Source organism: Bos javanicus, chromosome 2 (genome assembly GCF_032452875.1).
Source record: "Bos javanicus breed banteng chromosome 2, ARS-OSU_banteng_1.0, whole genome shotgun sequence".
NCBI lineage: Eukaryota > Metazoa > Chordata > Mammalia > Artiodactyla > Bovidae > Bos > Bos javanicus.
In genome coordinates, this window is record NC_083869.1 from 37,365,415 (window position 1) to 37,389,293 (window position 23,879).

General features: G+C 40.8%; 1 protein-coding gene across 5 annotated transcripts in view; it reads right to left on the bottom strand.

Annotated features, from left to right (window-relative positions):
- Window positions 1-23,879, bottom strand: part of TANC1 (tetratricopeptide repeat, ankyrin repeat and coiled-coil containing 1) — a 254,013-nt gene that overhangs the window by 148,644 nt on the left and 81,490 nt on the right. For all 5 annotated transcript variants that reach the window (XM_061396071.1, XM_061396060.1, XM_061396081.1 and 2 more), the window contains exon 3: window positions 22,321-22,400. In XM_061396071.1, coding sequence (XP_061252055.1) covers window positions 22,321-22,381 — 61 coding nt within the window. In that variant the 5' untranslated portion in view covers window positions 22,382-22,400. The remainder of the gene's footprint in view (window positions 1-22,320; window positions 22,401-23,879) is intronic.

Genomic DNA, 23,879 nt, shown 5'->3' on the forward strand with positions numbered 1-23,879 from the left:
CCGCAGGTTTGACCCCTGGTCCGGGATGATCCCCTGGAGAAGGAAACAGCAATCCACTCCAGTATTCTTGCCTGGAGAATCCTGGCGGGCTACAGTCCATGGGGTTGCCAAGAGAAATGGCTGAGTGACTAAATAACAACAACAGGGAAACATGAAATCTGCCAGGGATAGGGCAGGATGAGGGGAAGGAAGACTTGGGGGTCTGTTAGATGGAGGGTAGGGGAATAAGCAGAGGCTAAAACAGGAAAGGAATGAGGCAGGACAGGACCAAAGAACACAGAGATAAAAGGAAGAGGGAGCAGCCCATAGCGGAATTGGGTGGAGGCAGAACACAGGCAGGAAAAGCACAAATTCCTTCTCCAGGGATCTTCCCAACCTGGGTCTCCTGCATTGCAGGCAGATATTTTACGACTGAGCCACCATGGAAGCCCTAATCTAGTATGACCTCAATTTAATTTGATTGCCTTGGACTGCAAGGAGATCCAACCAGTCCATTCTGAAGGAGATCAGCCCTGGGATTTCTTTGGAAGGACTGATGCTAAAGCTGAAACTCCAGTACTTTGGCCACCTCATGCGAAGAGTTGACTCATTGGAAAAGACTCTGATGCTGGGAGGGATTGGGGGCAGGAGGAGAAGGGGACAAGAGAGGATGAGATGGCTGGATGGCATCACTGACTCGATGGATGTGAGTCTGAGTGGACTCCAGGAGTTGGTGATGGACAGGGAGGCCTGGCGTGCTGCGACTCATGGGGTCGCAAAGAGTAGGACACGACTGAGCGACTGGACTGAACTGAACTGAACTGACAAAGACCCTACTTCCAAATAAGGCCACTTTCACAGCTACCAAGTTTAGGACTTCAACATTTGCTTTTCAAAGGGACACAATTTCAATTCTCTTCTCCAATACCAAGAGCCAATAAGCCAAAAAAGTAGTATCTTTTAATCCTGAGGGAGCAAAGAGAATGACCAAACTTCATAAAGCCAAACCAAGTTTTCTATTAAATATAGTATCAACCAAACAAATTCTCAGATACCTGTCAAAGGCTCAGAAAACGCACAGCCCATTTATCCTTTTTGAGGAAGAAGTAATTTAAAAATCAACTACTCAACAGTGGGGATATTATGACTGGCAGGAAAAAAGCAATAAACTATAACTCAAGCCCAACCTTCAAACACTTCACTCGACTATCCCTCTTCAGCTTCCATTCCCTTTTCATGCAGGAAATGTGTTTCTCGAACCATATTCTTCAACCCATGGTGCAGAAAGAAATCTCTTACTTTATCCAGTGACCTCTTAAAACAATAGTGCCTTGTGCCAGAACTGGCTAACAATGGCTAACATTTTTTTACATGATAGTGACACTGGGCAGAGAAAGCTCTCTTTACTGCTCCCCACCAATACCCTACCCCAAACAAGAAGAGTGTCACAGAACACCACCATGACCACTTCCGTTGCCAAGGAACTGAGATTACAAAAAAAGAAAAATATAAGTTTATCATGTGATCATTTTTTCAAACACCTGGGATAAACATTTAAGCTAGTGTACACAATTTTGTATATGTCATATGATGACAATAGGAAAATAATATGTGCCACCAAAAATGAGAAGTAAATTTAATAAAATGTTGATGGTGGTTACTCCTAAGAGAGTGAGAAGTATCGATGTTTTTCCCCCTTCCTTTTACATTTTAAGGTTGATGTATGTTCTGACATTTTTATAATTAGAATGCTTTGGAAGAAAAAACACACTTTTCCAGTAAACATTTATGTGAAATATAAATTTGTATCTATCTTCTTTTACTTACAGAGGTTTCCCAGCAAAAAGCCCCTCCACTGGATACCTGTCAAGCCTCTGTCCTCATGAGTTCCTTTCTTCAAGAAGGAAAGCTCACTTTTCCTTTATCCAGCCTCTTCTAACCATGTCCACTGGTTTTACTTAACCCACCAGGCTGACCTGCCCAAACTGCCCACAGTCATCATTCTCCCAGGTTTTACCGATGGGGATGGTCCTCCTTGTTGACAGTTCCCACGGTGAAGTTCTGGACCAGCTTCCTGTAACAGTCCTCATGTTGTCCAAGATCCAGTTCCTGACCCTATACAGTTGACCTTTAAATAATGTTGGTTGAACTGAATGGGTCCACTTACAGATTTTTTTTTCAGCAGTATAATCTCAGTATTATGCAATGTGTGGTTGGCTGAATGCATGGATGAGAAACTGCATATACAGAGGAACCATGTAGATGGAGGGCTAACTGTAAGCTACATGCAGAATTACAACATCAAAGAGAGTCATGACAGCACCCTTCCAGGCTGTTCAGAGGTCAACTGTATACTTTAAAGTAGTCAAAAGGAACCTCAAGGTGCTGGCTCTGTTTATACCTTTCTCTGCTTTTAACTCCCAAGTTCCAACCAATGAATCCTTCCCTTTGCATAAAACTGCAACCTGAATATACCCTCTTATTTGTAAAGACATGGAGAACTCTGCTTTATACACAGAACTTTCTTGAGGGAGTTGGGGGGCTGTGACCGAAGAATGATGAGGATAAGACCACCACCTCCACGTCCCACATCTGTGTGACAGCACCCCGGAACTGTGCCAGAAGGCAGCCCTGGGACTGCCCTGGCACACTGGAGCAACTCCTAAAGCCATTCTCCACCTCAGTTACACACCTTGTACTGCGGTAACTACTGGAATTCGCTTACCCTAAAGCGCCGTGTTAAGTACCCAGACAACACATCAGTATTTATGTTAAGTTTTCTGTTTTAATTCTGTGTGTTGGTGTTCACTGAATGTATCTGCTTAATGATGAAGATGATTAAGCTAGCTATTATTAAGATCTTACTTGATGTACCAGACCCCCTGCTAAGCATTTTATACCCATTGGCTAATTTATTCAACCTATTCCATTGGAAGTAAATGCTGTCATCATCCCCAGTTACAGATGAGGAAACTAAGGCTTAGGGAGGCTAAGTAGGTTGTCTGTAAGTGGCAGATTCAGACGTGAACCCAGGCAGACTGAGCACACAGAATCCTCAAGCACAGCATTGCCCTGGCCTGCCTCCCCACCCCCTGCAGATACCCTGACCAAGCTGCAGACTGAGCATGGTGCGCTGTTCGGTGCTTAAGAGATTCTGACTATCATCCCCTGACAGTTTAGCAAGTCATGTTCCTCTGAATGATAATCATCAGGAACATTCTGTCAGATTGGACATGCTGACATTTTGGGGGTGGAAAAAAAAGTGGAGGGGAAAAGACTTTTAGAACAATACCATAACCAGTACACCACCCCCTCACTGACTACTCAAATCCAAACCCTGGCGGTCCCCTGTCAGCAGAGCTGTCTGCCAACAGCCCTCATTACAAGAGCAAGGGAGAGTAGAGAGAGCAGTACCATGCATCCTGCTTCAACTCCTTACAAGGAAAGTGGGATCTATAAACATTTGGGGGAAAATGCCTCAAAGTTTCCAGGCAGCATTTAAACTTTCTCCCCCACAAACAGATTAAAAATACAATGCAACCAACTCAGTACAAATTCTAGAAAGCAGCAGAATAAATCAATTGCGTACGTGTGGCTATTTATCAAGATCCCTTTCAGGCCTGTATTGGGGCACAGGGAATAGGGGAGAGAATGAGATGACTTTTCACTCTCTGCCTCTGTCATTTTATTTGCTGTCTTCCTGCTGCATCATTAGCACCATCAACAAAACCACGACAAAAAAGAAAGAAAGAAAGAGAAAAAAGCATTGCTCAGTTTTTGAAGCAGCAGCCTCAATGACATGTCTGGTAAAATATCTTAGCAACAATGTCAATATTGTCTCACCACAGCCAACCATATTAACATTTCACTCTAATCATGATTTCTCAAATATAAAATGGAATGTGCATTATCTACTTCATTCATTCTCTGAATATCACTCTGGGCAGGGGCGGGGGGTGAACAGTTTTCTAACAATTTTGATAAAGCTGCATGAAAAATGAACACAACATTGTAAATCAACTGTAACAATCAATTCAAATAAATGTCTGTCTATCCTGGGATAAACCATAATGGAAAAGAATATAAAAGAGAATGTGTATATATATATTAATATGTACAGCAGAAATTAACACATTATAAATCAACCATACTTCAATTAAAAATAATTCAACATCAAAATTATATTCAATGCTATTCAATTTTGTGTATCTAACTTGCAAGTATGACAATAAGCAAGGGTTGAAATTAAAAGACACTTACTCCTTGGAGGGAAAGTTATGACCAACCTAGATAGCATATTCAAAAGCAGAGACATTACTTTGCCAACAAAGGTCCGGCTAGTCCAGGCTATGGTTTTTCCTGTGGTCATGTATGGATGTGAGAGTTGGACTGTGAAGAAGGCTCAGTGCCGAAGAATTGATGCTTTTGATCTGTGGTGTTGGAGAAGACTCTTGAAAGTCCCTTGGACTGCAAGGAGATCCAACCAGTCCATTCTGAAGGAGATCAGCCCTGGGATTTCTTTGGAAGGACTGATGCTAAAGCTGAAACTCCAGTACTTTGGCCACCTCATGCGAAGAGTTGACTCATTGGAAAAGACTTTGATGCTGGGAGGGATTGGGGGCAAGAGGAGAAGGGGACGACAGAGGATGAGATGGCTGGATGGCATCACTGACTCGATGGATGTGAGTCTGAGTGGACTCCAGGAGTTGGTGATGGACAGGGAGGCCTGGTGTGCTGCAATTCATGGGGTCGCAAAGAGTCGGACACAACTGAGCAACTGATCTGATCCGATCCGATTTGATGAGCAACTGGCATAAACTCAAGGGCCATACTGACAAATTACTTTGCCTTGTTATTTCTGTAATGGAATCCTTTCACTCATCTGTTTATCTATATTTCAAATTCATTTTTATAGGGCTGTCAAGAGCAGTTTACTAGATAACAGAGGAGCTCCTTTTCCTAGGAATTTTCAAAGTCACAAACACATACTTCTGTCATGGCTGGCTGGGGCTGGCTCTGCAGAGACACAGGAACAAATGGCATGCCAGTGGCTCCCAAGCCTGGCTGACCATTCAAAAACCATTTTAAAAATAATACAGAAGCTTGGGTCCCACTGCTGGTGAGTGATTGACTAGGTCTGGTGGGAATTTAAATCACAAGTGCCCTCAATGAACTAGCCAGGTTTAGAAATCCCCGCGCTAGGGCCTTCTCTGCCAAATCTGAGGAGAATATGCAATCTCTTAGGTAGAAGAACCCTTCGAGAGCACACAGATTCTCTTCGCAGAATGCTGGTGGCAGATCCTTGCTGTTCAGATCTCACATTCCTCCCCCTTCTCCCTCCTAGCAAACACATGCCATCCCAGACGTTTGCAGCAACTGACCCAGAGCACTCCACCAGGGCCAGGACTGCTACACAGCTCTCTCCTCTTGCACCAGATGGAACGGCCAGGGCCATGTCTGCCACACAGATAAGGGAATGGAGAAGACAAAAATAATCTGAGACGCCTTGTTTACTAATGCCAAAAGGAGAAAGTCAAGGGGCAGAAACAAAGAAGCCAGAAGTGTAGAAATTACCATAAATTATAATAAGAGCCACCATTTACAAAATGCTTACAGTGGTCCAGACACTGTTCCAAGTATTAACTCACGGAATTCTCAGGATGATCAACAACCCTCTGAGGCAGATGCTGTAATCATGCCCATTTTGCAGATGCAAAAATGTAAACAGCGAGGTTAAGCAACCTGACCTGGGAGCTGAACCTATGCAACCGGCTCCTATACTGCACTGAACACAAAGTTCTGGAGACAAACTGGATTCAAATCCTAGCTCCTTCACTTAGCAACTGTGCAGTCTTAACCTAGTTATTTTATCTCTACTGATAAGTTACTGTTTACAGGAGTTTGTCACACTGTCTAATACACAGTTAAACATTCAAAAAGCAACCTTTATTAGTACTGCCATATTTTACCCCAAGGGGCTCACTTCCTAGTTTTTTTCAGTATTGAAGAAGAAAAATATCTCACCACTCCCTCACAACATCTGAGTATCAAAAAAAAATCATTATATAAATTTAAATATCTGTGTATTTTATTTCCTTGCTTAATAGGCATTTTCCAAAACCAGAAACAAATGTGAAAACAAAAACAAATGTCCTTCATCATGATGCCTGTTTTTAAAAAAAATCTTCATTTCATTTGACTTTCATAATTATTCTATTATACCGATAGAGATTGTTACCTTCATTTTATAGGCAAGAAAACTGAGGTTCAGAAAAATGAAGCAATTTGTTCAAAGAGAACTAGATGGTACATTCAAACTGGAACTCTTACCTAAGCTTCCTGAAGCCAAACCTGTGCTTATCCATCTTTAAGATGCTGCTTCCATAAATCAGAAGAGATCTGAGGACTGTTTGGGAGCCCAATAGCCATGGTAACAATTTAATGGATAGTCAGGGTAGGGGGTGGGGGTGGAAACCAGAATTTCTAATCTTCAGACTCTCAGAGCTAAGTATATAGCTCTAAGAGATTTAATCAGATTAGCAGCATCAAAACTCTCACATGAAGCAGGGAAAGAAAGCCGATCTCCCTGAAATAATGACTTATAACCTCAGTCAGTTTTCAATACTGAACTTACAGAATTAAAACAAAATCCTTCCCTTAATCCTGTCAAAAATGGAGTCTGAGTTAGATGAATCTTTTTAAGTTTTATAATTCAAAATTAAACATGACATGTTTCACTTGCTTAGAACTCTGGCTACTAAACCATCAATGGTTAACACCACTTACCAAAATATTAAAACACCTATTGAACTCAACAGAAAATCAGGTAAATGAACAGGCAGGAAAGGAAAGAAATGCAAATTTTGTTGTCAAATAGTTATATACTATCTGCCAAGCGTGGATTCAAGTAGTTTATAAATATTAACTCATGTAATCCTCAGAAGTAACCCATGAGGCACAGAAAGTTTAATTTGCTCAAGTTCACACAGCTGGTAAACTATGCAGCCAGGCTACAAATCCAGGCAATGTGGATTCAAATGGCTAACACACATATTTAAATGTGTTTGATTCATTCAAAGAACTGCATAATTAAAGCTTACTGGAAAAGATTAAATCGTTCATTTGTTTATTCACATGCTTATCAGCAGAGGTTATAATCATTCTCACATATTGAAGGTGGAACTGTAAATTTAATGTCACATTTTTGAAGGGCAATTTGACAAAATTTAGAAAAATTATAAATGAATGAACTTGTTAATCAACAATCTTTCTTACAACTATTTTTATGAGAGGACAGGGAGTTAGGCACAAGGAGATTTATTCTAGCATTGACTGTAATGACAACAACAAAACAAGATGAAACCATCAATAGGAAAATAATAAAACAAGTTACAGAATATTTGTCCAATGTAATATTGAACAACTTTTTAAAAGTCTATATATTAGCGTGTGCTAATATGAAAATGTGTCTAAAAATTCATTCAGTCAACATGGTAATTTACAGAATAAAACACACTGTGAAGTCTGTGTAGGTTTTCTTAAAGACGTATATGCACGTATATGCATGCCTACACACATACATGCATAGACAATATCTAGAAAGATTTTAAAAACTGTTAACATTCCTTTTGGGAACAAAAAGGGAAGCAGAAAACAACTGGTGGGGTATCTTTACTTTGAAAATCACTGTGTAGTTTTACAATGACTGTATATTAAATATTACATTCATGGTGTTTGAGTGATTTTACAAAAAAAAGGTGAAGTTATAACCATCTCAAGGACATTAAGCAGAAATGGACTTTCAGATATAGAAAAAGAAAGACATTACAGTGCTATTAAATCTAGATTAAGACCATCTAAGAATCTGAAATAAACCTGGGGGAGGAAGGGGAAACACTTCAAGAAGGGAGGAAAAAATATCCCTGGAGAGAGAAATTATAATTTACCACTGTCTATCTTGAAGATGTGTTTTTCTTTATGTTTACTCAGCACCAGAGATAAAAATAAGGGAACCAGCCAGAGACATAGTAGAAACAGAACTAGTCTGGAGTCAAAAACTATGCCTGGAGCCCATCTTTGCTTTAACTAGCTATGTGACCTTGGACAGCTGCTCAAAGTTTTCCAATTTATTTCTCAAAAACTGAAGACACGGAATTCAATTTCTAAGATCCTCCTATATTTAAAACCTTTTACTTCATTAACTTGGTTTAAAAAAGCATCTCTGGGGACTTCCCTGGGGGTCCAGTGCCTACAATTCAGTGTCCCCAGCGCAGGGGGACTGGATCCTATTCCTGGTCAGATCCCACATGCCGCAACTTATGAGTTCACGTGCCGCAACTAAAGATCCTGTGTGCCACAACTGAGACCCAGCACAGCCAAATAAATGAGAATCCTTGTACATAATAACCCGAGAATATGAGCCATGGACAAAGTCGTATTAAGGAGATGTTCACCTATCTGCAACGATCCCTGCCTGCTTTCACTCACAGGACTTGGGCTCCCGGCACATCCGGGGAACAGGAAGCACTCAGACATGCTGACTGTGTACACAGGCAGAATGTTATCAGGTACCACAGAGAAACCTGATGACTCATTTGTGTTGGTTTTATGTCTTTATTTTGGTTTCTCTATGAACTTCTTAAATATAAGTCAATCATACTAGCAGCTCTCTAGCTTTATCACAAACATGAAATTTTTAATAATGGAGGAGACACTTTTATCCATCAAAGACAAGCAATGTGACTTTCAGCAACTTCAAGGAAAATTCCCCTACAAATAACTTTATAAGGAAATCCCCCTACTACACATCATGGGCCACATTTGGAAAAGGAAAGAACCAAACTAAAGAGTCTCTCACATTCCCAACAGAAAACATGTACTAGGAAATAAAAAGCAAATACCCAGTACTAGAAAGAGCCATGCAAGCAGGCACACACACACTGCTTACACAGGCGGTGAGCAAAATAGTCCTTCTTTCTGAAGAACAATTTGATAAGAGATACCATGAGCCCATGACACTTACTCCTTGGAAGAAAAGTTATGACCGACCTAGACAGCATATTAAAAAGCAGAGACATTACTTTGCCAACAAAGGTCCATCTAGTCAAGGCTATGGTTTTTCCAGTGGTCATGTATGAATGTGAGAGTTGGACTGTGAAGAAAGCTGAGCACAGAAAAATTGATGCTTTTGAACTGTGGTATTGGAGAAGAATCTTGAGAGTCCCTTGGACTCCAAGATCTAACCAATCCATCTTAAAGGAGATCAGTCCTGAATGGTCATTGGAAGGGCTGATGTTGAAGCTGAAGCTCCAATACTTTGGCCACCTGATGCGAAGAGTTGACTCACTGGGAAAGACCCTGATACTGGAAAAGATTGAAGGCGAGAGGAGAAGGGGACAACAGAGGATGAGATGGTTGGATGGCATCACTGACTCAATGGACATGAGTTTGAGTAAACTCCGGGAGTTGGCAATGGACAGGGAGGCCTGGCGTGCTGTAGTCCACTGGGTAGTGAAGAGTTGGACACAATTGAGCAACTGAACTGAACTGAACCGTGAGCCTCTGAAAAGTTCATTTCTTTTTACTATTAATCCTTGTTTAGAAAAATTCTACTAAAATAATCAGATATTTGTACCAAGATATGCATTATTCCAGAGGGTTTTTTTAATGAATGAAAGAAATATGTAAACAAAATGCATGTAAACGAAACCATGGGATACTGGTATAATAAAATGTTAGACATTTTCCAAGACTGGTGACATTTAAAAGGATAGAAGAAAACATAAGCATGATGGAAAAAAACAGGGTATTTATCATCAGTATTTTCCAAATTTTCTACAATGAGCATATGCTATACTGGACATTGATTTAAAGGCCCAAGTTTTACCCCAATGTTCACCGCAGCACTGTTTATAATAGCCAGGACATGGAAGCAACCTAGATGTCCATCAGCAGATGAATGGATAAGAAAGCTGTGGTACATATACATAATGGAGTATTACTCAGCCATTAAAAAGAATACATTTGAATCAGTTCTAATGAGGTGGATGAAACTGGAGCCTATTATACAGAGTGAAGTAAGCCAGAAAGAAAAACACCAATACAGTATAGTAATGCATATATATGGAATTTAGAAAGATGGTAACAATAACCCTGTATACGAGATAGCAAAAGAGACACTGATGTATAGAACAGTCTTCTGGACTCTGTGGGAGAGGGAGACGGTGGGATGATATGGGAGAATGGCATTGAAATAGGTATAATATCATATATGGAACGAGTCGCCAGTCCAGGTTTGATGCATGATACTGGATGCTTGGGGCTGGTGCACTGGGACGACCCAGAGGGATGGTATGGGGAGGGAGGAGGGAGGAGGGTTCAGGATGGGGAACACATGTATACATGTGGCGGATTCATTTTGATATTTGGCAAAACCAATACAATATTATAAAGTTTAAAAATAAAATAATATTAAAAAATAAGTAAATAAATAAAGGCCCAAGTTTATTCTCACTTTAACTTTTCCAAAACCAGAATGGATTTAATAGCTGATGGCATCTTAAAATTGCTATCAGCCAGGGAATGGTTAGAATGTGGCAGGCCCTGACTGTGCAAACCTATGTTATTACATCTGGACAATTATAACCTCCTCCAGGTTTCAGTCAACAGACTATTTAAAGTCCACTGTGGAAGGAATAAGAGCCCTGGATTTTATCTGAAAGCCTTCCATTAAAACCTCCTTTTGAGATCATGAAAGAATGAAATCAAACTCGTAGAATGAATGTCTGTAACTGGGAAGAAAGTCCTGGAAAAAAAACAGTAAAAAAGACTCAAAATATGCTGCAACATCAATGCTCTTAATGGTGGAGATGATGACGTCATATGGAGAAAAATGAATACTGACAACTAGGTGAAAAAAATGATTTAGAAGAATCAGGTTCTGAATATAAACGTCAAATACCTTAACCAATTTATCTCATTCTCTTCTCATTTTATAAACAAGATTGATATACGTAAAGTATCTTTCTAAAGAAAGGAAATCTCAAGTATATCATTTTAAGTAATAAAGTATGTCAATTAAATTGATAGCAGTTCTTTCTTCCTTAGTAGTACCCAAAATAATGGTGTGTTTTATAATAAATGAAGTACTGTGTTTACACTGATAATCAGAACAGTAAAGACAAGTGTTATGGGCTGAACAGTGTTATCCCAAATCCACATGTTGAAGCCCTAACCCCCAGCATTGATGGCATTTAGAGAAAAGGCCTTAGCAAGATAATTAGGTTTACATGAGGTCATGATGTGGGGCCCTTATAATGAAAGTTACATCCTTATAAGAGGGGACACTGGAGAGCTTTCTGTCTTTAACAGCATGAGGATGCACATTTAAGGCACCATCTGCAAGCCAGAAAGAGGACCTTCAACCAGAACCTGATGATGCTGGCACCTTGAGCTCAGATTTTTAGTCTTTAGAATTGTGAGGAAAAAGACTTGTTTAAGCCACACAGTCTTTGGTGTTATGTTGTTGTTGTTCAGTCAGCCAGTCGTGTGTGACTCTTTGCGACACCATGGACTGCAGTGCACCAGGGCTCCCTGTCCCTCACCATCTCCCGAAGTATGCCCAAGTTCATGTCCATTGCATCGGTGATGCCATCCAGCCATCTCATCCTCTGATGCCCTCTTCTCCTCCTGCCCTCAGTCTTTCCCAGCATAGGGACTTTTCCAAAGAGTTGGCTTTTCACATCAGAAAACCAAAACACTGAAGCTTCGGCTTCAGCATAAGTCCTTCCAATGAGTATTCAGGGTTGATCTCTCTTAAGATTGACTGGTTTGATCTCCTTGTTGTCCAAGGGACTCTCAGGAGTCTTTTCCAGCACCAGAGTTCTAAGGCATCGATTTCTTTGGCACTCTGCCTTCTTCACAGTTGAGCTCTCACAACTGTACCTGATCACTGGGAAGACCATAGCCTTGACTTACGTACCTTTGTTGGTAGAGTTATGTCTCTGCTTTTCAACACACTGTCTAGGTTTGTCATAACTTTCTTGCCAAGAAGCCACTATCTTCTGATTTCATGGCTGCACACCATCTGCAATGACTTTTGAGCCCAAGAAGAGGAAATCTGTCACCCCTTCATGGATCACTGCCTTGTCATGGCAAAGGAGCTTGTGTAACTCGGTGAAGCTATGAGCCATTCCATGTGGGGGCACCCAAGATGGATGGGTCACAGCAGAGAGTTCTGACAAAACATGGCCCACTGGAGGAGGGAATGGCAAACCACCCCAGTATACTTGGCATGCGAACCTTATGAACTGTATAAAAAGTATTATGTTATGGCTGCCCATCGACAACAAGAAAATTTAACATCATAAGTCAAAGTATTCTTAAAATCTGGTACTTGGAAAAAAGTTTTATACATAACTTTAAAGTTATAGAGAAAGCTTGCTTGGAGAGGGCTGGTGAGGTGGGGACAAAAAAGCCCTCAAAAGCTACGAGGCATTAACATACAAATTGCTTGATTTTGAGAACTGAATAAGAGTAAGATCGTCAGGAAGTCAGCAGTACACAGGTGGCGCTCCTCCAGCCTCAGCCAGAAGTGTGCATCCTTTTAACCTCTGCTACCAGCCAGTTCCACGGTCTATAAAACCTCCAGACAACTGTCCAAACCACTATAGGCACCTATGTGCATGTCTATATCTAGAGCCATTATTATTACCGAGTAGTCTGTGCTCTGGGACAGCCTCTGGGCACAAAGAATGTCATCAGGTACCAAATGCAGCAGAATGATGCTTCCAAACTCCATTGTTCTCAGTCATTCAAGCATGTCCGACTCTTTGCAACCCCACTAACTGTAGCCCACCAGCCTCCTCTGTCCATTGGATTCTCCAGGCAAGAACACTGGAGCGGGTTGCCATGGCTTCCTTCAGGGGATCTTCCCAACCCAGGGATCAAATCTGGGTATCCTGCACTGCAGGCGAATTCTTTACCATCTGAGCCACAAGGAAAGCCCTCCTGACTCCCTTAAAAATGGGCAATTCGCTGACAAATTTTTGAAAGCGAAGAAATAAATATCAGCTCCAAAGTCTTGTTTCATCTTGACCTCCATGACAGTGCTGTGGGCATCAGAACACAGACAAGAATCTCTGATTCTACACTGGCACTACAGACAGCCGATGTGTTGTAAAAAGTCTGCCACGAAAGATCGAGGGGCAGGTGAGAGACAGACCCAGATCCTACTTTCCAACTCAGTGATTTCAGATATGAATAAGGGCTTCTCAGTTTAATGCTCTATACCTGGGCTAGGGCAACCCAACTGCTTATCCCTCATTGCCATCCAAAAACTGCAAGACAAGTGTAAGGTCAAAGCCCTAATTCCCTTAAGAGAAAAAATTTAGTGTCAGTCAGTCAGTCAGTTCAGTCGCTCAGTCCTGTCTGACTCTTTGCAACCCCATGGACCACAGCACACCAGACCTTGCTGTCCATCACCAACTCCCAGAGCTTACCCAAATTCATGTCCATTGAGTCAGTGATGCCATCCAACCATCTCATCCTTTGTCATCCCCTTCTCCTTCTGCCCTCAATCTCCTCCAACATCACAGTTCAAAACCATCAATTCTTCAGCACTCAGCTTTCTTCACAGTCCAACTCTCACATCCATACATGACTACTGGAAAAACCAAAGCCTTGACTAGACAGACCTTTGTTGGCAAAGTAATGTTTCTGCTTTTTAATATGCTGTCTAGGTTGGTCATAACTTTCCTTCCAAGGAGCAAACATCTTTTAATTTCATGGCTGCAGTCACCATCTGCAGTGATTTTGGAGCCCCCCAAAATAAAGTCAGCCACTGTTTCCACTGTTTCCTCATCTATTTGCCATGAAGTGATGGGACTGGATGCCATGATCTTTGTTTTCTGAAGGTTGAGCTTTAAGCCAACTTTTTCACTCTCCTCTTTCACTTTCATCAAGAGGCTCTTCTCCCGTAAGGGTGGTGTCAGTTGTAGATCTGAGGTTATTGATAACCCTAACCCTAAAACATACAAGGAAGCTATAAAGAGGATGGGCGATAGAGCCTTCCATACATAAGACTTTCACTAATTAAGGATATGCTGAGGTGAAATATCTCAGCAACTTGACAAAAACTGTACTTTGAAATCTATTCCTGGGACGTGCCTGGTGATCGAACGGCCAAGACTCTGAGCTCCAACACAGAGGTTGGGTTCATCCCCGGTCAGGGAACCAGATCTCACAAGCTACAGCTAAGAGTGCACATGCCACAACTAAGACCTGGCACAGCCAATTAAATAAATGTTTTTAAGAAAAAAAATAAATCTATTGTTAAAGCTGCCCGCTAACTCCTGAAATTTCTTTAGCAAGGGGGAAAGCATCTCAGTTTAACTTCACAAAGAAAAAGCATAAAATGCAAGTGACATGATATAAGCTAAAAGGTAAAATGAGTTATTTCCAAAGTATAAATCACCATACAATAGACAAACGACTCAGAGTGGCCCCAGCCTCATCATAAGGGGAAGGCTAAAAGGTCCTTCCAGTGAACACCCAGGACTGGTCTCCTTTAGGATGGACTGGTTGGATCTCCTTGCAGTCCAAGGGACTCTCAAGAGTCTTCTCCAACACCACAGTTCAAAAATTCTTCGGTGCTCAGCTTTCTTCACAGTCCAACTCTCACATCCATACATGACCCCTGGAAAAACCATAGCCTTGACTAGACAGATTGGAATGAAAATCCCAATCCCAAAGAAAGGCAATGCCAAACAATGCTCAAACTACAGCACAATTGCACTCATCTCACATGCTAGCAAAGTAATACTCAAAATTCTCCAAGCCAGGCTTCAGCAATACATGAACTGTGAACTTCCTCATGTTCAAGCTGGTTTTAGAAAAGGCAGAGGAACCAAAGATCAAATTGCCAACATCTGCTGGATCATGGAAAAAGCAAGAGAGTTCCAGAAAAACATCTATTTCTGCTTTATTGACTATGCCAAAGCCTTTGACTGTGTGGATCACAATAAACTGTGGAAAATTCTGAAAGAGATGGGAATACCAGACCACCTGACCTGCCTCTGGAGAAATCTGTATGCAGGTCAGGAAGCAACAGTTAGAACTGGACATGGAACAACAGACTGGTTCCAAATAGGAAAAGGAGTATGTTAAGGCTGTATATTGTCACCCTGCTTATTTAACTTATATGCAGAGTACATCATGAGAAACACTGGGCTGGAAGAAGCACAAGACAGAATCAAGATTGCCTCGAGAAATATCAATAACCTCAGATATGCAGATGACACCACCCTTACGGCAGAAAGTGAAGAGAAACTAAAAAGCCTCTTGATGAAGGTGAAAGTGGAGAGTGAAAAAGTTGGCTTAAAGCTCAACATTCAGAAAACGAAGATCATGGCATCTGGTCCCATCACTTCATGGCAAATAGATGGGGAAACAGTGGAAACAGTGTCAGACTTTATTTTGGGGGGCTCCAAAATCACTGCAGATGGTGACTGCAGCCATGAAATTAAAAGACGCTTACTCCTTGGAAGGAAAGTTATGACTAACCTAGATAGCATATTGAAAAGCAGAGACATTACTCTACCAACAAAGGTCCATCTAGTCAAGGCTATGGTTCTTCCTGTGGTCATGTATGGATGTGAGAGTTGGACTGTGAAGAAAGCTGAATACCGAAGAATTGATGCTTTTGATCTGTGGTGTTGGAGAAGACTCTTGAGAGTCCCTTGGACTGCAAGGAGATCCAACCAGTCCATTCTAAAGGAGATCAGTCCTGGGTGTTCATTGGAAGGACTGATGCTGAAGCTGAAACTCCAGTCCTTTGGCCACCTCATGCGAAGAGTTGACTCATTGGAAAAGACTCTGATGCTGGGAGGGACTGGGGGCAGGAGAAGAAGGTGACGACAGAGGATGAGGTGGCTGGATGGCATCACCGACTCGATGCACATGAGTCTGAGTTAACTCCGGGAGTTGGTGATAGACAGGGAAGCCTGGCATGCTGTGATTCATGGGGTCACAAAGAGTTGGACACGACTGAGCGACTGAACTAACTAACTAAAGATGGCAGAAGAGCCTTTAGTATCCAAAGTCAATGGCAGAATCAGTATTTGCAGAGAGGAAGTCATGGAAAGAAGCTTCTAGAACATAATTTTCTTGCCTGAGATCAACCAGGAAGGAACATGATGTTTTAGAAGGGTTTTGTTTGTTCTTTAAAGTACTACCCAGTGTCTCTACAAAGAAAAGATGCACTGAACATCTAGCAGAAACCAGATGTCAAGCAAGGCACTTTTGTAGACAGGTTATCTTATTTAACCTGGACAACATGCCTGCAAGTTAACTTAACTAGAAATAAGTTAACAAAGAAATTTGTCCAAGGTCAAGTTATCAGGGAAGTAAACAAGCTAGAATTTGAATTTGCATCTTCTGATTCCAAAGTCTGTGCTTTTTCTATATCCTGTTGATAGATGAGCGACAACAAACAGAAAACCTGATGAAGGAACCAATCAAACCAGACAGAAGAGCAGTCCCACTCCTACTGATAACCAGCCTGTTCCAGTCTGTGTTTAAGTCCTATCCTAACATTTTAAAACAAATTTACTTAAACACTCCTGTAAACAGAAATACAGTACCTTTAGAACTGAATTATTTCTGCTTATTTTGTTGCTTGGGAAACAGTTTTGGAGTCACTTAACAACAAGATACCAAATATCCATAGCTCAGCAAGACAGTCACTGTACTAAATTCCTAAATAATAGTCCACAACCACAAAAAAATGGGCAATGCAGCAGAGAATAATCAAAAGCAGCTTCATATTTTCCGGATAAAACAAAGCATCGTTTGTACTCAGGCATTTTTAGAAGGTACCACTGAAAACCAGACTGCAGCCTGGAATGGCTTAAAATACCACATTTAACAATCACATCAATGACTTTTAAACTTTAGAGGCAAACAGCTTCCTTTTACTACAAATTCAAAGTGAAGGATTAGAGGCAAAGCTCATAGATTCAGCACACATACAAACTTAGGGACTATCCAATGCCTTAATTAACTCTATTAATTACAAGTGTATTTAGCTGGGTTTTAATGATGAAGAGGTGAAGGTCAAAACTTTTAAATAAATTATTTCAAAGTAAGATCCCCTGCTGAAAAAAACCACCAATAATCAAACAGAAAGGAAAAGCCTAGTAAATGATTCTTTTGGCATATTAAGTAACTTTTCCTTCATCAGTCTATATTTTAATAAAGGCAGCACTACAATTAAAGGTTCACCACACTGCTCTTCTGCCTCAACTTGGAACTACTTCCACACCAATACAGAGAAAGTTGGGAAGTTGGATAGGGCAAGAGACTATGGTTTCAAGTCTGGCAGAGGTCAGAAGGGCCAGACAGGGAGAGGGGTTAGCCTTTTCTAGGAGGGCAGGAGGCCTTCCCCATCTAATGCTTCTAGATTGATGCCATTATCTCCAGCATTAAAAGTGGGGGGGGGGGATCCACTATCAACAGTGAGATTAGATTAGATTATAGATGTTCATTAATATTGTTTCAGAGGGCTTCCCTGGTGGCTCAGTGGTAAAGAATCCACCTACCAATGCAGGAGACATGAATTCGATCCCTGATCCGGGAAGATCCCACATGCCTTGGAGAAACTAAGTCCATGCTCCACAACTATTGAGCTGGAGCTCTAGATCCCAGGAGCCACAACTCCTGAGTCCACATGCCACAACAGCTGAAGCCCATGTGGCCTAGAGCCCGGGCTCTGCAACAAGAAGCCACCGTGATGAGAAGCCCACACACCACAGCCAGAGAGTAGTCCCTGCTCACTGATACTAGAGAAAAGCTTGCACAGCAGTGAAGGCCCAGCACAGCTCAAAATAGATGGATAAATCACTTTTTAAACATCAGGTTTCCTAACTCGGAGACCAGTAGAAAAACAGTCCAGAACACTAGCCATGCCATGTACTCACTCTGTGGAAGCAGAAGCTATTATGTTGTAGTGAGCTGCACTAGATATCCGTGTTAGTTAGCTTTTGAAGTGGAGGCGGCCTGCAAATGTCTATGACCAAGAATCCTCCCCAACGTATGTCTTGGTGGAAGGAAGTCCACCTTGCCCTAGAGAAACTAAGAAGTCCAAATATACACTTGTTTAGTCTCCCTTACAGCTAGAACACAGGCATGGGAACCAGGTTCAGCCTCTGTCTTTTTTTAGTGACAATCTTTTTCTTGTTCACTGAAAAATACAGGTCTGGAGAGAGTCTATTATTACATTATTTTCATACTGTATTTTTTTAACTTTTTATTTTGTATTGGGAAATAGCCGATTAACAATGTTGTGATAGCTTCAGGTGAACAGCAAAGGGACTCAGCTATGCGTTTATTAATATATATATCCATTCTCCCTATCTGCCCCACACTTGCAATTTCTCCTTAACTATTCTCAAGCACTCTCGCTTCTAGATGAGTTTTCAAATCAACGTGTCACAACCAAAATAATGCTGGGTACACGTTATTATATACTTGGCGAAATCCACAGAATGCCCAACACCAAGAGTGACCCAGAATGTAAACTATGGACTTTGGGTAATGATGATGTATCAATGGAGGTTCATCGATTGTAACAAGTGTACCTCCCTAATGGGAGAACACTGACAATGGGGAGCTAAGAATGAGTGGAGGCATGGGTATACAGAAAATCTCTGCGCCTTCCTCTCAATTTTGCTGTGAACCGAAAACTGGCTCTAAAAAAACGTACGTCTTTAAAAAGAAAATAGATGGGATTTCACTAGGGATTAAATCATAGGTATAATTTTGTAAGAGCAAGTCAGTTTAAAACAATAAATCTGAGGACTTCCCTGGTGGTCCAGTGGTTAAGACTCCACTCTTCCAATGCAGGGGGCATGGGTTCAATCCCTGGTCAGGGAACTAAGATCCCACATGCCATGCAGTGCAGCCAAATAACAGCAGTAGTAGCAATATCAGTAATAGTAAGAAATCTACCCATTAGGGAATACAGTATTTCTTGCCATTTATTCAGATCTTCTTTTAAGTCCACCAACAAAGCTTTAGTATTTTCTTCAATATAAAACCTGTACATTTCCTCTTAGGTTGATATTTAAAGTTCCTGTTTCTATTATAAAATGGGCCTCTTTTCCTATTCATTGTCAGTTCTGCTGTACAGAAAAGATATTAATTTCCTATCCTGGTCTTGAAAGAAAAAGTGAAAGTGTAGTCACTCAGTCTCTTGTGATCTCCCGACTCCTGTGATCCCATGGACTGTAGCCCACTAGGCTCCTCTGTCCATGGAATTTTCCAGGCAAGAACACTGGAGTGGGTTACCATTTCCTTCTCCAGGGGATCTTCCCGACCCAGGGATTGAACCTGGGCCTCCTCTGTTGTGGGCAGACTCTTTATCATCTGAGCCACTACGGAATTCTGCTCTTATAATCTCTCTAAACTATTAGGTCCAGGTTTGATACCAATACTCTTAAATATTAAGAGTTCAGTAATTATTCTTAAATTAAGAAACATTAATGATAGTGACATGATAGATTTCTGATAGCAAAGGTCACTTAGATGTGAGGCAACAGGCTGCAGACCTATCTCTAGAGAGCTTCAAAATAAAGATAACACCTCATTTGCTTGTTTTAGATCAAGGTTCTAACATAAGAGCAGGGAAAGAAAAAATAGATGTCCTCATCTGGCCCTCTCCACCTTACGGTTTAATATTGATTTTTGCTCCCATGGGCCTGACTCAAGGTCAAGAGAAACTCAGTGTTCCTTTGCACTGGTGGCCTAGTGGGGACAAGGTAAATGTTCCTTCCCAAAAAGCATTTTAAAGTTTTTAATACTGCATTCTCCAAGTAATTCTATAGCCTCCAGAAAACACTTTTTGCTCAGCTATAAGCATTTCCTAGGTTTAAAAGAAAAACAATTGAAAAAGAATTTTACTATTTTTAGAGTTGACTCAATGACTTTCAATAACTTCATATCTCACCACATGTAATACTTGAAATAGCCTTATATACATATAACTTAAATTTCAACACCTGCCAAAATTTTACCAATAGTTTAAGGACTTTTCAATACCTCTGAAAATATATTTGTTTTCTTTTGAAGAATACTAAATTTAACTGAGAGATTTTCCAAATTTTCAAAACAGGTTCAACATAAAAGTGTAGTTCAAGATTGTCTGTAAAAAAAAAAAAAAACTACAAAGGATATGAAAAGCTGAACTCAGTATTTTAGACAAATATTTTCTAAATTTCTGTGACTGTGAGTTCAAGCATGTAAAAATGAATTTTATTTTGTGTGTGCAACAAATACTGGTTTAACTGCAAACAGCAGAGCAAAAATTTTCCATATTGCAGCAGATATTATTTCCCAAATTTCAGAGCAGTCTCAGTAGATTAGCCAGCTTTAATTTACAGGGAAACTTAGCTGTGATTTACTTCTATAATGAGAGTTGGCACAGAGTTCAACATAGGAATGGTCAAATTCCAAGTATTTTCCCCAATCATCTTGTGACATAACCATCAAGATTTAAAATTCCATTTGCTTTGTTCCCCAGTGGAATACAACCAGGTTCTAGTTAGGAAGAAAAAGGCATACACCATACAGATGTTTTATGAGAAAAGTTCCCATTGCTTTTTCAAGTTGGTTTGCATTAGTGAAAAACCAAAATGTGGGAATTATTATGAAGAAATGATTCAGAAAACACAGTAGTTGTTCTTTAAAGACCAAAGGGGAAAATAAACCCCAAATCATACGCTCTACAATTAGAAAAGTTTCAGACACAAACAATGTTCACTGTCTGGCCCATCTGAAAGGCAGGGTGCTGAAAATCATTAATATACTGTAATTTCACATGAGCCCGGCATGGGTCACAGAGGATGGTATGGCCTGTTGTGAAAGACTCCATTACTTCATAGGGAGTTTTGGCTTGGAGACCCTGGCTCTGAGAAAAATAACCCACTGGTTGGCAGCTCTAGCCTAACAGACAGCTTTAGGATCTAACTTTATCCTGGAAATTACAAAGGCATCTAAAGAAGCAAATAACACAGCTCCTAGGATGAGTGTCAGCTGAGCTGGAACTGGTTAAAAATTTTTTGTTTTAGACAGCTTTTGGAAAACTCGAGAGGAGGTGGTTTTGGTCTTGACCCAGCAGAGGATGAAGAACCACCCGCCCGCCCCATAGAAATTATGTGAACTGAAAATTCTCCATAGTAACAATCCTAATTAATTATTCAAAGCTGGAAGTTGATTTTCTAAAGTTAAGAGCTAACTATGGTCTCCTGTTTCCATTATCAAAGACTGGTCTCTTCTTTGCATCTGCTTAGCCAGGCATTAATGAGAAGCTTTTAATAGAATTTTTCAGCAACTTCACAACAAAGTCTCTACTTGGTTAAAGGGAAATTAATAACAGAAAATCCATCTAGGTTCCATATAAACAAAATTTTATAAGTTCACTTATTCTTTTACAGAAACAACATAACAATATTACCAGAAGGCATTACAAGATCTTTCGAATTAGAGTTAACTATAATTCAACTTATTTATATCTTAATAGAAATTAAAACTAAACTGTTATTCAATATACAGTAACTCAGAAAACCAGCCATTCTCCGACTCTGGATTAACATGAGTTTACAGAGTGAAATGGCACATTTCAGGGCAATCAATCCATGCTAACAGATTTTTATTGTGCAACACAGGCAGATAACGTAGATTTTCTGGTGAGTGGTCACCAAAATAACCTTATAGGACTTTACCACACAGAATGCAGTGTAGAATCATACAATAACCGCATACGCACCAGAACTCTAGTACAAACGGGAGAGAAATCCAAGCCAAATTAAGTAGCTCTCATCATAATGAAAACTAGCAGCCTGGCATCAGCGGGGCTACACCTGTTAGGGGGAAAATCTGATACTCAAAAGATGAGGACCAGTCAGCCAGCAGTTGGTCAAACATAAAATGCAAGCGTGTGTGGGAAAAGAGAAAGGGCTTTCTAGAAACCAAATTCCTAGGCACACCTGCTCTCCCTAAATGTCTATAACTCTGCCTCTGGATCTGAATGAAATGATAAAATTATGACCCTTACAAGTCTTTAGGGAAAGGATTTGGTTCAGAACCCAAACTCAATTTTCAAAGTCCCCTCCCAGAAGAAAGCACAGAAATACATTCAGGTTCTCATGGCCTCCTGGACGCTGTTTGTTCTAACCCGTATCAGTTCTCTGATCCATTCCCAAGACAATAGCAGCCTGGATTAAGCAGGGCCTTTCGGACTCAAGAACGACCATGCTTGCTCAGTTCAACTCCATCTTGGACACATACCTGTTTCCTTCTTGCTTCCCTTTCCTCCCTCTCGGCTCTTCTTCAGCACAGCCTTTAACATTTTCAACACTCCTTTGCTTCTAAAGAGAAGAAGAGGGGAAGGAAGAGGAATTAAAGATTATAAACTGGAACTGAACTTGCATAGTGACACAAAAGGCAACTTGTCTTCAAACAAACAGATCACTTAGGATAAAGGTAACTTGAGTTTTACATTAATTTTCTGTGAATAAACTAACATGGGGAACTAAAAGCTAAAGACAGAGTGTTTTATAACACAATGAAGTGATCAGAAGGTCACTGTCTTTTTATAAAAGTAGGAAAAAAAAACACAATGGTGCATTCTCAGCATTCCACATCTAATTAAGGTTATGAGGCTAAATCTGGACACATTACTGTAAGATGTCTGGCATAGGAATGTGGGTCTCCCCCGGTTCATGAAAAGAAAACATTAAGACAGAATCAAAAAGATAACAGTTAAGAAGGAAGCTACATGGGTAACGGCATGTTTTACAGGTGCTACTGATTATACAACCATAAGGAAAACATTTTGGAAGGCTAATCAGAATAAAACATAACTGAAAAACATTTGGAAAATAAATACAGTGGGAACACTTTTCAACCCTGATGTCAGGGGATCTGATCAAATAGCACACACTGCAATGGGTTTTTACCACATATAGTCAGGGCTTTGGAGGTGGGGGTGGTGAGGTAAGGAGAACAGGCCTGTGGCTGAATCCCTTCAATAATGAGCTGTATTTTTTAAGCAGGGTTATATTGAGCACATAAAAACAACACAATGGTCCAGGCCTAAGATGAAACATAAAACCACCCCTCAAGCAAGAGACAGACAAAAGGACCATTATTTTGTCAGTTAGGCTTCTTTAGCTCTCTTCCCTCCACTAACTCAGATGAGATGGCCAGACAACCCCAAACAGTAACAAATCTGAATGGGTTGTGTTACCATCACACCTTTGTTAACACGCTAAGGAGAGACAGGTAGAAGAAGGCGAGCAGCTTGCTGCTGAAGAGAAAGCACAGAGGGGACAGACAACTCTTCTGCAGAAAAACTTGCCTCGTGAGCACCAATGCTTCCAAAGGCCTCGGTATAACACCCAACACAAGCACACACCACCCCAGAGTTGATTCAAGGTTTTCCACTGAGAGGGAGGAAGAGTCCCAAAGTGCGGCCATGTACAACATAAGCGCACAGGGTGACCTTTCTTATCATTGGGTCTGGGCCTGTATTTATCTTTCCAAGCCTTTTGTTTTCTTGATGAAGAAACAGAGACCCTGGGAGGCCAACTCGCCCAGGGGTCACACAGCTAATTAACAGTAGGGCCAGATTCTAAACAGCAGACTCCCAGCAAGGGTCCCCCTCCTTCCAAGGCGCTGGCCTCTCTGCTCCATGCAATGAAAGCTTTGGACAACAGCAATCAAACTAGCAAAAAAATTAACAACTAACCAACCAACCTGAAAGATACTAGAAGAAAATATCTTAAGCAGAATTTGGAGAAAGCCACAGTGAAACTCACTGAGGGTTAAATCATCTTACAGAAAAA